At 49.4% G+C, this 12,601-nt stretch overlaps 1 protein-coding gene across 5 annotated transcripts in view; it reads left to right on the top strand.

Annotated features, from left to right (window-relative positions):
- Positions 1-1,165: 1,165 nt before the first annotated feature.
- Positions 1,166-12,601, top strand: part of tlcd3ba (TLC domain containing 3Ba) — a 34,783-nt gene continuing 23,347 nt past the window's right edge. The window contains exons 1-3 of one of the 5 annotated variants that reach the window (XM_073034190.1): positions 1,166-1,256; positions 4,034-4,160; positions 8,564-8,650. In XM_073034190.1, the coding sequence (XP_072890291.1) occupies positions 4,036-4,160; positions 8,564-8,650 (212 nt within the window). In that variant the 5' untranslated portion in view covers positions 1,166-1,256; positions 4,034-4,035. Of the gene's footprint in view, positions 1,257-1,337; positions 1,458-2,108; positions 3,753-4,033; positions 4,161-8,563; positions 8,651-12,601 lie in introns of those variants that run through there. The other 4 variants (XM_073034188.1, XM_073034191.1, XM_073034189.1 and 1 more) reach the window with 4 other exon arrangements.

Below are 12,601 nucleotides of genomic sequence, written 5' to 3'. Positions count from 1 at the left end.
CACCCTGGTTCAGGGAAACATTGTCTCATTTCTATATACATATAGTATAGTATATAGTATTCTAAATACTATATAGTATATAGTTAAATGACAATAAACGACTTGACTTGAGTTGCATGTATAAAATGTGTACATATATGTGGTTTTACACACTCAGAACATATATTTGCATATTCATATATATTTACCAGCTGTGCACACACATTCTGAAATTCACAAGTACCTATTTTTTCACACATGTAGCCACTCATTGCTGTGACTATAGTCACCCTCGTCACACACATACACACACAGAAACACCAACACAGATACAGAAAAACAGATGACACAGACTTATATCCAGACTTACACACAGCAACATATACACACACATAAATACTGACAGACAGACACAAAACATGAGACATATACAGACACATAAACATAACATAGACACTCACACACATACACACACACACACACACACACACACACACACACACACACACACACACACACACACACACACACACACACACACACACACACACACACATTATCAATGACACACAGACGCAACAAAAACACCAAAACTGACACACAGATACAATATAAATGTACACATGAACACTGATACGCAGGCACAACATACATATAGATTCACATAACAATACAGATACAACAAAAACAGAAAAACAGGCAAATGCACACATAAACACTGACACATACACAACACACACAGACATACATATAAACACACAAACACAACAAAACAGACATATAGGGATATACATATAAACACAGGCATGTACACACAGAAACACAGACACACAAGAAAACACAGAGGCAAACACAGATATGCACATGCACACAGAGAGGGGGGAAGAGAGGGAGGACATCTCTCCCACATGTACACACATAAACACAGACACAGACAGACAGACACACACATATGACAAAATACAGAGACAAACAGTTATACAATACATATAAACACAGACATGTACACACGTAAACACACACAACAAAACAGAGCGAGACAGACACACAGCTGATTTCCCATCCCCTCTTTCCAGCCACCTCTAGGACAAGTCAACCGATGCTCCCAGTCCCTGAGGGAGGGGGGTGGGGGCAGACCATGGGAAGTAATCCCAGGGATTTGGAACCACGTCACCCTTGAAGCAATGTCACCCTGATCCATATCCTGGCTCTGTTCGCATAAACAGCTGAGTGGCAGCATTTTAATCTCGGGTAATCAGCTGCAGAGCCAAACACCGGTACAGCCTCTTAAGCACACTCTCTCTCTCTCCCTCTGCCTCTCTCTCTCTCTCTCTCTCTCTCTCTCTCTCTCTCTCTCTCTCTCTCTCCCTCCCTCTACCTCGATCCACTCCCATCGCCCACCAGTCACTGATCTCGCTGCTCTCGCACACAGGCACTCGGTATGCACTGAGCCGGGGGGGGAATTCAGCTTCGAGTGGGTAAGATCGCACACAATATCATGTATATCTTGACAGTGAGTCAGTGGGAGGAGAGAGAGAGAGAGAGAGAGAGAGAGAGAGAGAGAGAGAGAGAGAGAGAGAGAGAGAGAGAGAGAGAGAGAGAGAGAGATTGTGAGTGAGAGGGCCAGGAAGAGAGAGAGACTCTCTCTGTCTCGTTCTCCATCTCTGTCGCTGTCCATATCTCTCTCACTGTCTCTCCCTCCCACATCATGCTGTCTGTCCATCACCCCTCTGCCTCCCTCCCTCCCCATCTCATTTTGACCCTTCCCCCTCCAGTCTCTCCTGCTCCCTCCCATTTCTCTTCATCTATTTATTCACTGCATCCTTCCTTCTCTCTCTGACTGTCTTTCTGTCTCTGTCTCTTTGACTCTCTCTCTCTTCTCATCTTCCATCTTGTTAATTTCTTTTGTCTGCCTCCATCCCCTTTCCTTTCCCACTGAAAATAACTGGGCCTAATCTTCAACTCTCTCTCTCTTCATCCATCTCCCCTTCTCTCTCCTCCCCCTCTCCCCTTTCTCTCCCCCCTCCACCCCTCTCTCCTCTTTTTGTCATTCTCTCTCCTCCTCCCTCTCTTCCCCCTCTCTCCTCCCCTTCCCTTCCCTCTCTCCCCCTCCCCTTCCCTCTCTCCCCTTTTCCTCATTCTCTCTCCCCTCTCTCTCCCTCCTCTTTCTCTATTCTTTTTCTCACACTCTCTCTCTTCTGTCTCTCCTCCTCCACACTCTCTTATCCCACATTCTCCACCTTCCTTCCACTTTCTCAACCACTCTCCCCACCCCTTTGTCTCTCCCGACCTGTCTCTCCCACCCTCTCACCCCTTCCTTCTCGCCACTCGACCCTCCCTTTCTCCTCTATTCCCCATCTGTAACCCCAATCCCACCCTTCCTCCCTCTCTTCCTCTTTCTTCCTACTCTACCCCCTTTCTTCTGACTCTCTCTTCTCTTCCCCCTCTCTCCCCCACTCTCCCCATGTGTACTCTTCACCCACACTCTCCCCATCCTTCTTTCTTCCCCTCCATTGTTCTGCCTCCCCACACCTCTCTCCACTACTCTGTCCCTGTCTCTAACCCTTCTCCCACCCTCTCCATCCTTTTTCTGCATTCTCTCCCCATCTCTACCCCCTCTACATTTCCTTCTGCCTCTTCTCATTCTCACCATTCTCTTTTTCCTCCCCATTTTCTCACCCCGCTCCCCTTTCTCTCTCCCTCACTCTAACCACTCTTTACCTTATCTTTTTGCCCTCCATACCCTCATTGCCCCATCCCATTTCTCTCAGCTTCCTCTCCCTCATTCTGCTTTTCCCCTCCTCCTCTCTCCTCACCTCTCTTCCCCCCTCCTTCCTTTACCACTGTCTCCTCTTCCTCATCTCTCTGCCCTCTCTCCCCACCTTCCCTCTTATTCCTCCTCTCTCATACCCCATTGTCCCCCTCCCTCTGTTCTTCCCTTTCTCTCTCCCTCTCTCCACTCCCTCCTCCCTCTCCTCCTCATTCCCACCTCTCCCTATCCGTCATTACGTCACTGTCTGTGCCACTCTCTAGAGCAGCTTCTGTACCTGGCAGGGTGAAAGTGCAAGGGAGTTACATCAGATTCTGCGAGAAGTTGTTGAGGAGTGCGGCTGTGGTCAGACTATGAACTGCATTTGGGGAGAGAGAGAGAGAGATGGAGATGAATAGAGAGGGCAATAGAGAGATGGAGTGAGAAAGAGACAGGAAGAGACATACAGTGAGATGGGGAGAAAGAAACAGGGAGCGATAGAAATGGAAAGAGAGACAGAGAGAGTCAGAAAGCGAGAGGGAGAAACAGAGAGGTGAGAGTGAAACCCAGAGAGAGTGAAGGAGACAATGAGAGAGAGCGAGGGAGAGAGAGAGAGAGAGAGCTCTACTCACTTTCACCAAGATGCAGATGTTAAACAGATGACTCAAGGGTTCTGAGCCAAAGTTGGGGGGAAGAGGTCTCCACATGAGCTCCATTTCTCATCTCTTCCCAGATTCACTGGGATTGTCTATTGTGGCCGAGGGTCTGCACAGATAGTCAAACCTCCCACATTAACCATCAGGGCTAGAGGGGTCACAAAGACAGGGAGAGGCACGGGGAGGGAAGGGATGATGGAGATGGGGAGTGTGTAGTGGAGGAAGGGGTTGACAGAGACAGAGAGGGGTTGATTGAGACGGTGAGGGGTAATGGAGTTGGGAGGGCAGCATCCAAGACAGAGGGGGTGATGGAGATAGGGAGGTGACGATGGAATGGTGATGAAGATGGGGAGAAGGTGATGGAGATGGTGAGTTGACAGAGATGGGGAGGGGTTGACAAAGATGGGGAGGTGATGATAGAGACAGGGAAGGGGTGACAGAGACAAGGAGGGGGTGATGGAGACAGAGAGAGGGTGATAGAGATGGGGTTGGGGTGATGGAGAGGGGTTGATGGAGATGGATGGGGGTGATGGAGACGGAGGGGATTGATGGAGATGGAGAGAGGGTGTCAGAGATGAGGGAGACAGGGAGGGTTGACGGAGACAGTGAATGGTTTAGCTGCCTCACTCCTCCTCTTTCCACTCTCCAGACATGCTGACCGAGTTGGCTTTGGGCTCCCTGTTCTTCCCCGCTCTGTTCAGTCTGTGCCGGAGGTGCCTGAAGCAGCTGCCAGTACCGGGATGGGGGGAGACCGATGCTGTCATTCTCTCCTCCAGGTGAGTGTGGGCCAGGGTGTGGTGATTGTCAACCCTAGCCTGTGCACCTCAAATGGACTGTGTCTCCCCTGTCTCTGTCACTCCTATCTCCCTTCGCCCCTTATTCAGGCTCCCTTCTCTTCCTTCCCCTTCCCCCATCCTCTCATTTCACATATTCCCTTCCTCACTCACCACCCATCTCCCACTCCCCCCTCCCCTTTGCCCTCTCTGCCTTACCCCTCTCCTCTTTTTCCCTCCACTCCCCTCTCCCTCCCTTCTCCCCATCCTCCTCTTCCTACCCTTCCCTTCTCTCCTTCCCCAATCATCTTCTTCCTCCTCCTTCCCTCTCTCCTTCCTTTTTCCCTTCCCCTCCCTTCCCCTCCCCACCCCACCCCTTTCCCCTCCTCCCCCTCTCACATCCAGCTATCTCTTTTCCCTCTCCCATTCCCCACACCACTTGCCTTCCCCTCCTCTCTCCCCTTCTCCCTTTTCCCTCTCCGTCTCCCTTTCCTCTCTCCCCCTTACCCCTCTCTCTGCCAACTCTCCCTTCCCCCACACCACTCCTTCCTTTTCCCCTTTCCCTTCTTCTCTCTTCCCTCCCCTTCACCCTCTCCCTCTCCTTTCCTCATCCCCTACTGTCTTCCTTTCTCCCTCTCCCCTGCCTCCTCCTTTGCCCTCTCCCCTTCCTCCTCCTGCTTCCCCCTCCCCTTCCCTCTCCCTTCCCCCTCTCCCTTCCCCTCTCTCCTCTCCACCACTTCCCTTTCCCATCTCCCCTTCCACTCCTCCCCTTCCCACTTCCCTCTCTTCTGCTCTCTCCTCTCCCCCTCTCACTCCACCTCTCCCTTCCAATCTTCTCTCTCTCTCCCTTCCACCTCTCTCCCCATTTCTTCCACTCCTCCCTTCTCCCTCTCCCCTCCCCCTCCCCTTTCCTCTCCCTTCCCCCTCCCTCTCTCCCTTCCCCTCTCCTCCCACTCTCCCCTCTCCTTTCCTACTTCTCCTCTTCCCCATGTCTTACCTCTCTTCCCACCCTCTCATCTCATTTATTCCCTTCTCCACCCATCTCCTCTTCCCCTTTCCCTTTCTTTCATCACGCTTCCCCTTTCCCTCATCACCCTCACCCTTCACCCTTCCCCCTCTGTTCTATCCCCCTCTCCCCTTTCCCCCCTCCCCCTCACTGCACTGCCTCTCTGCTTTCCCTCTCACCACTTCTCACTCCCACCTGAAATCTAAAAGGGGAAATTCTAAGGCATTGGCAAGTGGGATTATGGAAAACTCCAGAGCATTCTACAGGTGAAGAGCAGGTGGATGGCCAGAGTGAGGGTAAGACCGATCAGAGCCTGAGAGAAAATGTGCTTGGAGTCGGAGGAGGTATGGGAGGTCCTTAATGAATACTTTGTTTCACTGGGCGGGTTTTGATGTTTGTGAGGACAGCATGAAACAGACCGATGTGCTGGACATTAATAAAGTGGGTGTGCAAGAACTTTTGAAAAACGTTAGGATAGATAAATCCACAGGAATGGAAGGATTATACCCCAGGTTATAATGAGAAGTGAGGGAAGAGACTGCTGTACCTTTGGCAATGATCTTTACATTATCGCTGCCTAAAGGAGCAGTGCCACATGAAATTCCTTTGTTCAAGAGAGGGAGTAGGGAAAACCCTGGGAATTATAGACCAGTGAGCTTAACTGCAACTTTGCTATGGACAGTCCCAAGCCCGGCTGAGAAAGAAGGACAGTTGAACTATGAACCCCATCCCATAAAAACCCAGAGCTACAGAAACACTGAAGCCCTCATTCCTGGGAGAAAGGATAGAAGACGTATGAAGTTGTGCAGCAAAAGCTGCTGGTCCGTGGAAGCCACTGGTCGATCACCCTTCTATCATCCAGGACCAACACCAGTCTGGCCCAGATTAGAGAAATCTGGCAATCTTGTAGGGGTGATGAGTTTAACCAACTAACTGAATCTTCAGTGGTGGGCAATTAATGTTAGAGACATGATTTACGAACATTTGGAGAAGCTCATTCTGGTCGCCTCATTACAGGAAGGATGTGGAAGCCATGGGTGGGTGCAGAAGAGATTTATAAGGATGTTGGCTGGATTGGGGAGGATGCCTTATGAGAATAGGTTGAGTGAACTCGGGCTTTTCTCCTTGGAGCGACAGAGGATGAGAGGTGACCTGATAGAGGTGTGTGTGTAGGCCTCCGTTAGTCTCGATAGACCATGGATTTGTGCCCTGGAAAGTTTCCATGGCGCAAGTCTGGGCAGGGTTTTTTAATGGAAGACCAGCAGTTGCACAAGCTGCAAGTCTCCCCTCTCCACGCCTCTAATGTTGTCCAAGGGAAGGGCATTAGGACCCATACAGCTTGGCACCGGTGTTGTCACAGAGCTGTGTGTGGTTAAGTGCCTTGCTCAAGGACACACACACAGCCTCAGCCAAGGCTCAAACTAGCGACCTTCAGATCACTAGATGAATGCCTTAACCACTTGGCCATGTGCCAACACAGGCAGTGATAGAGGTGTATAAGATGATGAGAGGCATTGATCGTGTGGATAGTCAGAGGCTTTTTCCCAGGGCTGAAATGTTTGCCACAAGAGGACACAGGTTTAAGGTGCTGGGGAGTAGGTACAGAGGAGATGTCAGGGGTAAGTTTTTTACTCAGAGAGTGGTGAGTGCATGAAATAGTGCCGGTAACGGTGGTAGAGGCTGATACGATAGGGTCTTTTAAGAAACTTTTAGATAGGTACATGGAGCTTAGTAAAATAGAAGGCTATGGGTAAGCCTAGTGATTTTTAAGGTAGGGAGATGTTCTGCACAACTTTGTGGGCTGAAGGACCTGTATTGTGCTGTAGGTTTTCTATGTTTCTATGAAGCATAGTCTGATTAGGGATAGTCAACTTGGCTTTGTGAGGGGCAGGTCGTGCCCCATGAGTCTGATTGAATTCTTTGAGGATGTGACAAAGCACATTGATAAAATGGAGCAATGAATGTGGTGAATATGAATTTAAGTTCAAAATCTGATTAGGTTCCGCATGGTGGGCTCATTCAGAAAGCCAGGAGGTATGGGATCCAGGGAAACTTGGCTGTGTGGATATAGAATTGACTTTCCCATAGAAGGCAATGTTCCCTTTAATTTGTAATGACCAGTGTGCATGAAAATCTTGTGCTGTGCAATTTTTTGCCCAGTGCCAACAACATGTGTGCACTGAATAATATCTTCAATAAAAACAGTATAAATATGCCAGTTCTAAAATCCGCAGACAAATAATCACAAACTCCACATTAGAAACCAGAAAAAGAAATGTGATCATGAAATATACTTAACATGAGCAATTTAAATTCCCTTGTGTGCTGGTAGCAAAAGATGTGTGCTCATATACATGTGAGCACCTTAGAGGGAACATTGTTATAGATGGAGAGTATTTTGCCCAAGTGTTGGTGATGATTGGGATCTGTGCTTGGACTCCAACTCTTTATGATTTTTATACATGATGGATCAGGAAGGGGAAAGGTTAGTAAGTTTGCAGTTGACACAAAGGTTACTGGAGTTGTGCAGAACATAATGTAGAACATTGTTGTAGGTTACAACAGGATATTGACATGATGCTGAGATGGGCTGAGGAGTGGCAGATGGAGTTCAATCTGGAAAAGTGTGAAGTGATACACTTTGGAAGGTCAAACAAAGGCAGAGTACAGGGTTAAAGGTAGGTTTCTTAGCAATTTGCAAGAACAGAGAGATCTTGAGGCCTATGTCCGTCGATTTCTTAAAGTTGCCACGCAACTTGATTGGGTTGTTTAGAAAGTTTATGGTGCTTGGCCAGGGGACTGAGTTCAAGAACCGCAAAGTAATGTTGCCATTCTATAAAACCCTGCTGAGAGCACATTTGGAGCATTGTGTTCAGTTGTGGTTTGTCATTAGAGGAAGGATATGGAAGATTTAGATAGAGTGCAGAGGAGTTTTACCAGGATTCTGCCTGGATTAGAGAGCATGTCTATTGCAGAAAGGTTGAGTGAGCTAGGGCTTTTTGGAGCAAAGGAAGATGAGAGGTGAAGATAGAGGTATATAAGATGATGAAAAGCATAAATCAAGTGGAGAGCCGGAGATATTTTCCCAGGATGAATATGGCTAATACAAGAGGGCATAATTTTAAGGTAATTGGAGGAAAATGCAGAGAGGATGTCAGAGGTAGGGATTTTACACAGAGAGTGGTGGGTGTGTGGAACACGCTGCTAGGGGTGGTGTTGAAGGCAGATACATCAGGGACATTTAAGATAAGCACATGGATGAAGCAAAAATGGGGGGCTATGTGGGAGGAAAGGTTAGATTGATCTTAGAGTAGATTAAAAATTGGCACAACATCATGGGCCAAAGGGACTGTACTGTGCTGTAGTATTCTATGTTCGATGGTTCTCCCCCTCTCTACAGGCTGGTATCCTCAGTACAGGCAATGATGGCATCAAGTGCAGGTCTTATCATCGTCCGGTCCTGTCGAAATAACATCCTGGAAACCAGGTGAGACGTTCACCAGAGGGACTGGGATGGGGAACGGCGGATAGGGGGACATAGGGTGGGATGGAGCTATGAAAGTGAGCTAGGAGGATGGAGAGTGAGGGGAGAGAGAGCAATGGAGAGAGAGGGGGGAGAGGGAGGCAGGGAGAGATGGAAAGAGAGAGAGAGATGGAGAGAGAAAGGTAGGGATGGAGAGATAGATTGCGAAAGGGAGAGATGGAAAGAGAGACATGGGGACGTGAGATGGACCAAGAGAAAGGGAGAGATGGAGAGAGGTGATGGAGATGAGAAAATGATGGGAGAGAGAGGTGGAGAGAAGGCAGAGATAGAAATCTAGAGGGAGAGAGCATGGGGGCTGTAACAGAGAGAGGGGTGCCAGTGGAGGGTGAGGAGGCTGAGACAAATTCTCACAGTCTATCTGATGGGGTGGATGTGTGCTGATAACACTGAGATCCCTGGAGTAGAGTGTGAGAGATCCGCTGGGGGTGACACAAGAAGGACTGGAACTTGATGAGGCCCCTCAAGGGAGGGAGGGAGCAGATGCTGGCAGAGGAGAGTCTGGAGAGTGATTCACACAACAGAGAAAGATGGGAGAGATGAAGGTAGTTCTCAGAAAGCCCTAGCAGGGTTTAACCAGTTTCTTTGTTTCAGTTAAGGAAATGTCAAGGGGATTTGCCACACATGCAGACAGTCACACCACACACTGCCACTCAGATTATTGTCAGAGAATCACATGACCTCGTGTAACGTAAAGGCTTTAATCTCAGTCCTTTTCAAATGATCTGCTTATGCAATCACTCTCTGTCTCCATCACCCCTTCCCTTGCACCACATCTCTGTCACCTCCTCCCTCCCCTACAACCCTCCCCGTCTCCATCACCTCTTCCATCTCTGTCATCCACTCGTTCCTCTACACCATTCCTAGTCTCAGTCACCCCCTCCCACCCCTTCACCCTCCTATCTCTGTCACCCCCTCCCTTCCTGTGACTCACACCATCCCTCGCTGCACCCCTTCCCATCTAACCCCTCTCCAGTACACCCTTCCCCATCACCTCCTCCATTCCCTTCACTCCCCCCTGTCTCCTTCACCACTCTCTCCCCAACACCCCTCCCCAACTCTGTCATTTCTGGCTCTCCCCTCCTTGTCTCCATCAGCCCCTCATTCCCCTACAGGCCTCCCCATCATTACCCGCTCCCTCCTCGTCTCCGTCATCCCATCCCTCCAATACACCCCTCTCCATCTCCACCACCCCCTCCCTCCCCTATGTAACTTCCTCTCACCCCTTCCCTCCCCTACACCCCTTCCTGATTCCGTAATCACCTCCATCACCTACTCCTCTACCTGTCTCCACCACCCACTTCCTCCCCATAGCCTTTCGTCTCCCAACCCTCCCTCCCTATCCCGTCACTCCTCCTCATCCGTCTCTGTCACCCCTTCCTACTCTACACCTCTCCCCATCTTCGCCAACATCCCTCCCTCCCCTACACACCTCCCTGTCGTACTCACGCTCTCCTACACACCTCTGTCACTTCCTCCCTATACACCTCCCTTACCCCCTTGTTCCCCTACACCCTTCCCTGTTTCCATCACCCTCTCCCTCCACTACACCACTTCTCATCTCTGTTACTCCCTCCCTCCCTTAATCCCCTCCCTGTCTCCATTATCCCCTCCCATGCCTGGACCCCTCACCATCTGTCACCCCCTCCCTTCCCTACACCCCTCATGTCTCTGTCACCTCCTCCCTCCCCTACACCATTTCTGTCTCTGTCACCCACTTCCTCCCCTCCCTGTGTCTGTTGTCCCTCCCATTCCACACCCATCCCCGCCTCCCCCCCAAACATCCTTTCCCTTCAGCCCCTCCATCCCCTCTCCCCGTCTCCATCATCCCCTCACTTGCATACAGCCCTCCCCATCTCCATCACCCCTTCCCTCCTCATCTCCATCACCCCCCATCTCTGTCACCCCCTTCCTTGTCTCCATCAGTGCCACCCTCCTCTACACCACTCCTCGTCTCTGTACTCACTTCCATCACCTACTCCCCTCTGTTTCTGCCACCCCTCCCTCTCCTATACCCTTCCTTATCTTCTACCCCTCCCTCCATATCTCCATCAACCCTCCCTACCAGTCTCCATCATCCCTTCCATCCCCTACAACCCTCCCTGTCTCTATCACCCCCTTCCTCCTCTACTCCTCTTCCCTTCAGCATTATCCCCTCCATCCCCTACTCTCCTCCCCATCTCCGTCACCCCTCCCTCCCCTACATCCCACCCTGACTCTGTCAAACCCTTTCTCTCCATCTCCATCACCCTTCCCTCTACTACACTCTTCCCCGAGGTCCAACACCGACCCTCCTTTCCCATCTCTATGACCCTCCCTGTCTTCCCTACACTCCTTCATGTGTATGATTTGCTTCTTTCTCTATATCCCTCCATGTCTCTATCACTCCCTCCCTACTCTATACTCCTGGCCATTTCTCTAAACCCCTCTCTTCCCACTCCCCTCCTCATCTGTGTGACCTTGTCTGGCATCTACACCACTCTCCTTCTCTCTGACCCTCTACTCTTCTCCCTTTCTCAGTGAAGCCCTGTCTAACCCCCTATTCTTCCCAACTCATCACCCCTGCCCATTTCTCTGAAACTCTCACTCCCTACTCTCCGCCTCATCTCTGTGACCTTCTTGAATCTCTATGCACTCTCTGTCTCTCTATCCCCTTACACTGCTGCCTATGACACCATCCCCTGCCACTGCTTCATAACCCCATGATTCTTTCCAATGCAGTCATCTGTCTTTTAAACATTGTAGTTTTACCCCCCCACCCCACCAGCTCCTTCTTCCATATTTCAACGCAAGAAGTATCGTAGGAAAGGTGGATGAGCTTAGGGCCTGGATGAAGACCTGGAATTATGACATTGTGGCCATTAGTGAGACTTGGTTGTAGGAGGAACAGAACTGGCAGCTCAGTATTCCAGGGTTTTAGATGCGACATGGCAGGAGGGGTTAAAGGAAGAGGGCTGGCATTACTAGTCAGGGAAAATGTCACAGCAGTGCTCTGTCAGGACAGATGGGAGATCTCTTCTCGTGAGGTGTTATGGGTGGAACTGAGAAATAAGAAAGGTATGACAATGTTAGTGGGGCCATATTGCAGACCACCCAGCAGTCCTAAGGATTTAGAGGAGCAAATTTGAAGACTTGTTGTCAGAAACATATGGTTGTTAAAGTAGGTGATTTTAACTTTCCACACACTGACTGGGAATCCCATACTGTAAAAGGACTAGCTGGGATAGTGTGACAAATATGTTCAGGAAAATTTCCTCCTTCAGTACATAGAAGTTGCAATGAGAGAGTGTGTGATACTTGATCTGCTATTGGGGAATGAGACAGGGAGGTGACAGAAATTTGTGTAGGGCAACACTTTGCATCTAGTGACCATAGTGCCTTAGTTTTAAAGTAAATATGGGTAAAGATAGGTCTGTTCCGTGGACTGAGATTCTAAATTGGAGAAAGGCCAATTTTGATGGTCTCAGAAAGGATCTGGCAGTGTGTGTATTGGGACAGGCTGTTTTCTGACAAAGTTGTACTTGGTAAGTGGGAGGCCTTAAAAAGTGAAATTTTGAGAATACAAAGCTTGGATGTGGCTGTCAGAATAAAGATAACTAGTGTGGGCAGCCTTGGTTTTCAAGAGATATTGAGGCCCTGGTTAAGATTAAAAAGGTGCATAGCAGGTATAGGCAGGTGGGAGCAAATGAGTTGCTTATGGAGTACAGGAAATGCAAGAGAACACTTAAGAAAGAAATCAGGAGGGCTAAAAGAAGGCATGAAGTTGTTCAAGCAGACAAGGTGAAGGAGAACCTCAGGGGTTCTACAGATATGTTAAGGACAAATGGAATACAAGGGACAAAATTGGTTCCCTGGAAGATCAGAATGGTAATACATATGTGGAGCCAAAAGAGATGG

The sequence above is a fragment of the Hemitrygon akajei genome, chromosome 31 (genome assembly GCF_048418815.1).
Source record: "Hemitrygon akajei chromosome 31, sHemAka1.3, whole genome shotgun sequence".
Lineage (NCBI taxonomy): Eukaryota > Metazoa > Chordata > Chondrichthyes > Myliobatiformes > Dasyatidae > Hemitrygon > Hemitrygon akajei.
Note: the sequence above shows the minus strand (reverse complement) of the source record. Positions and strands in the feature narration are given on the sequence as shown.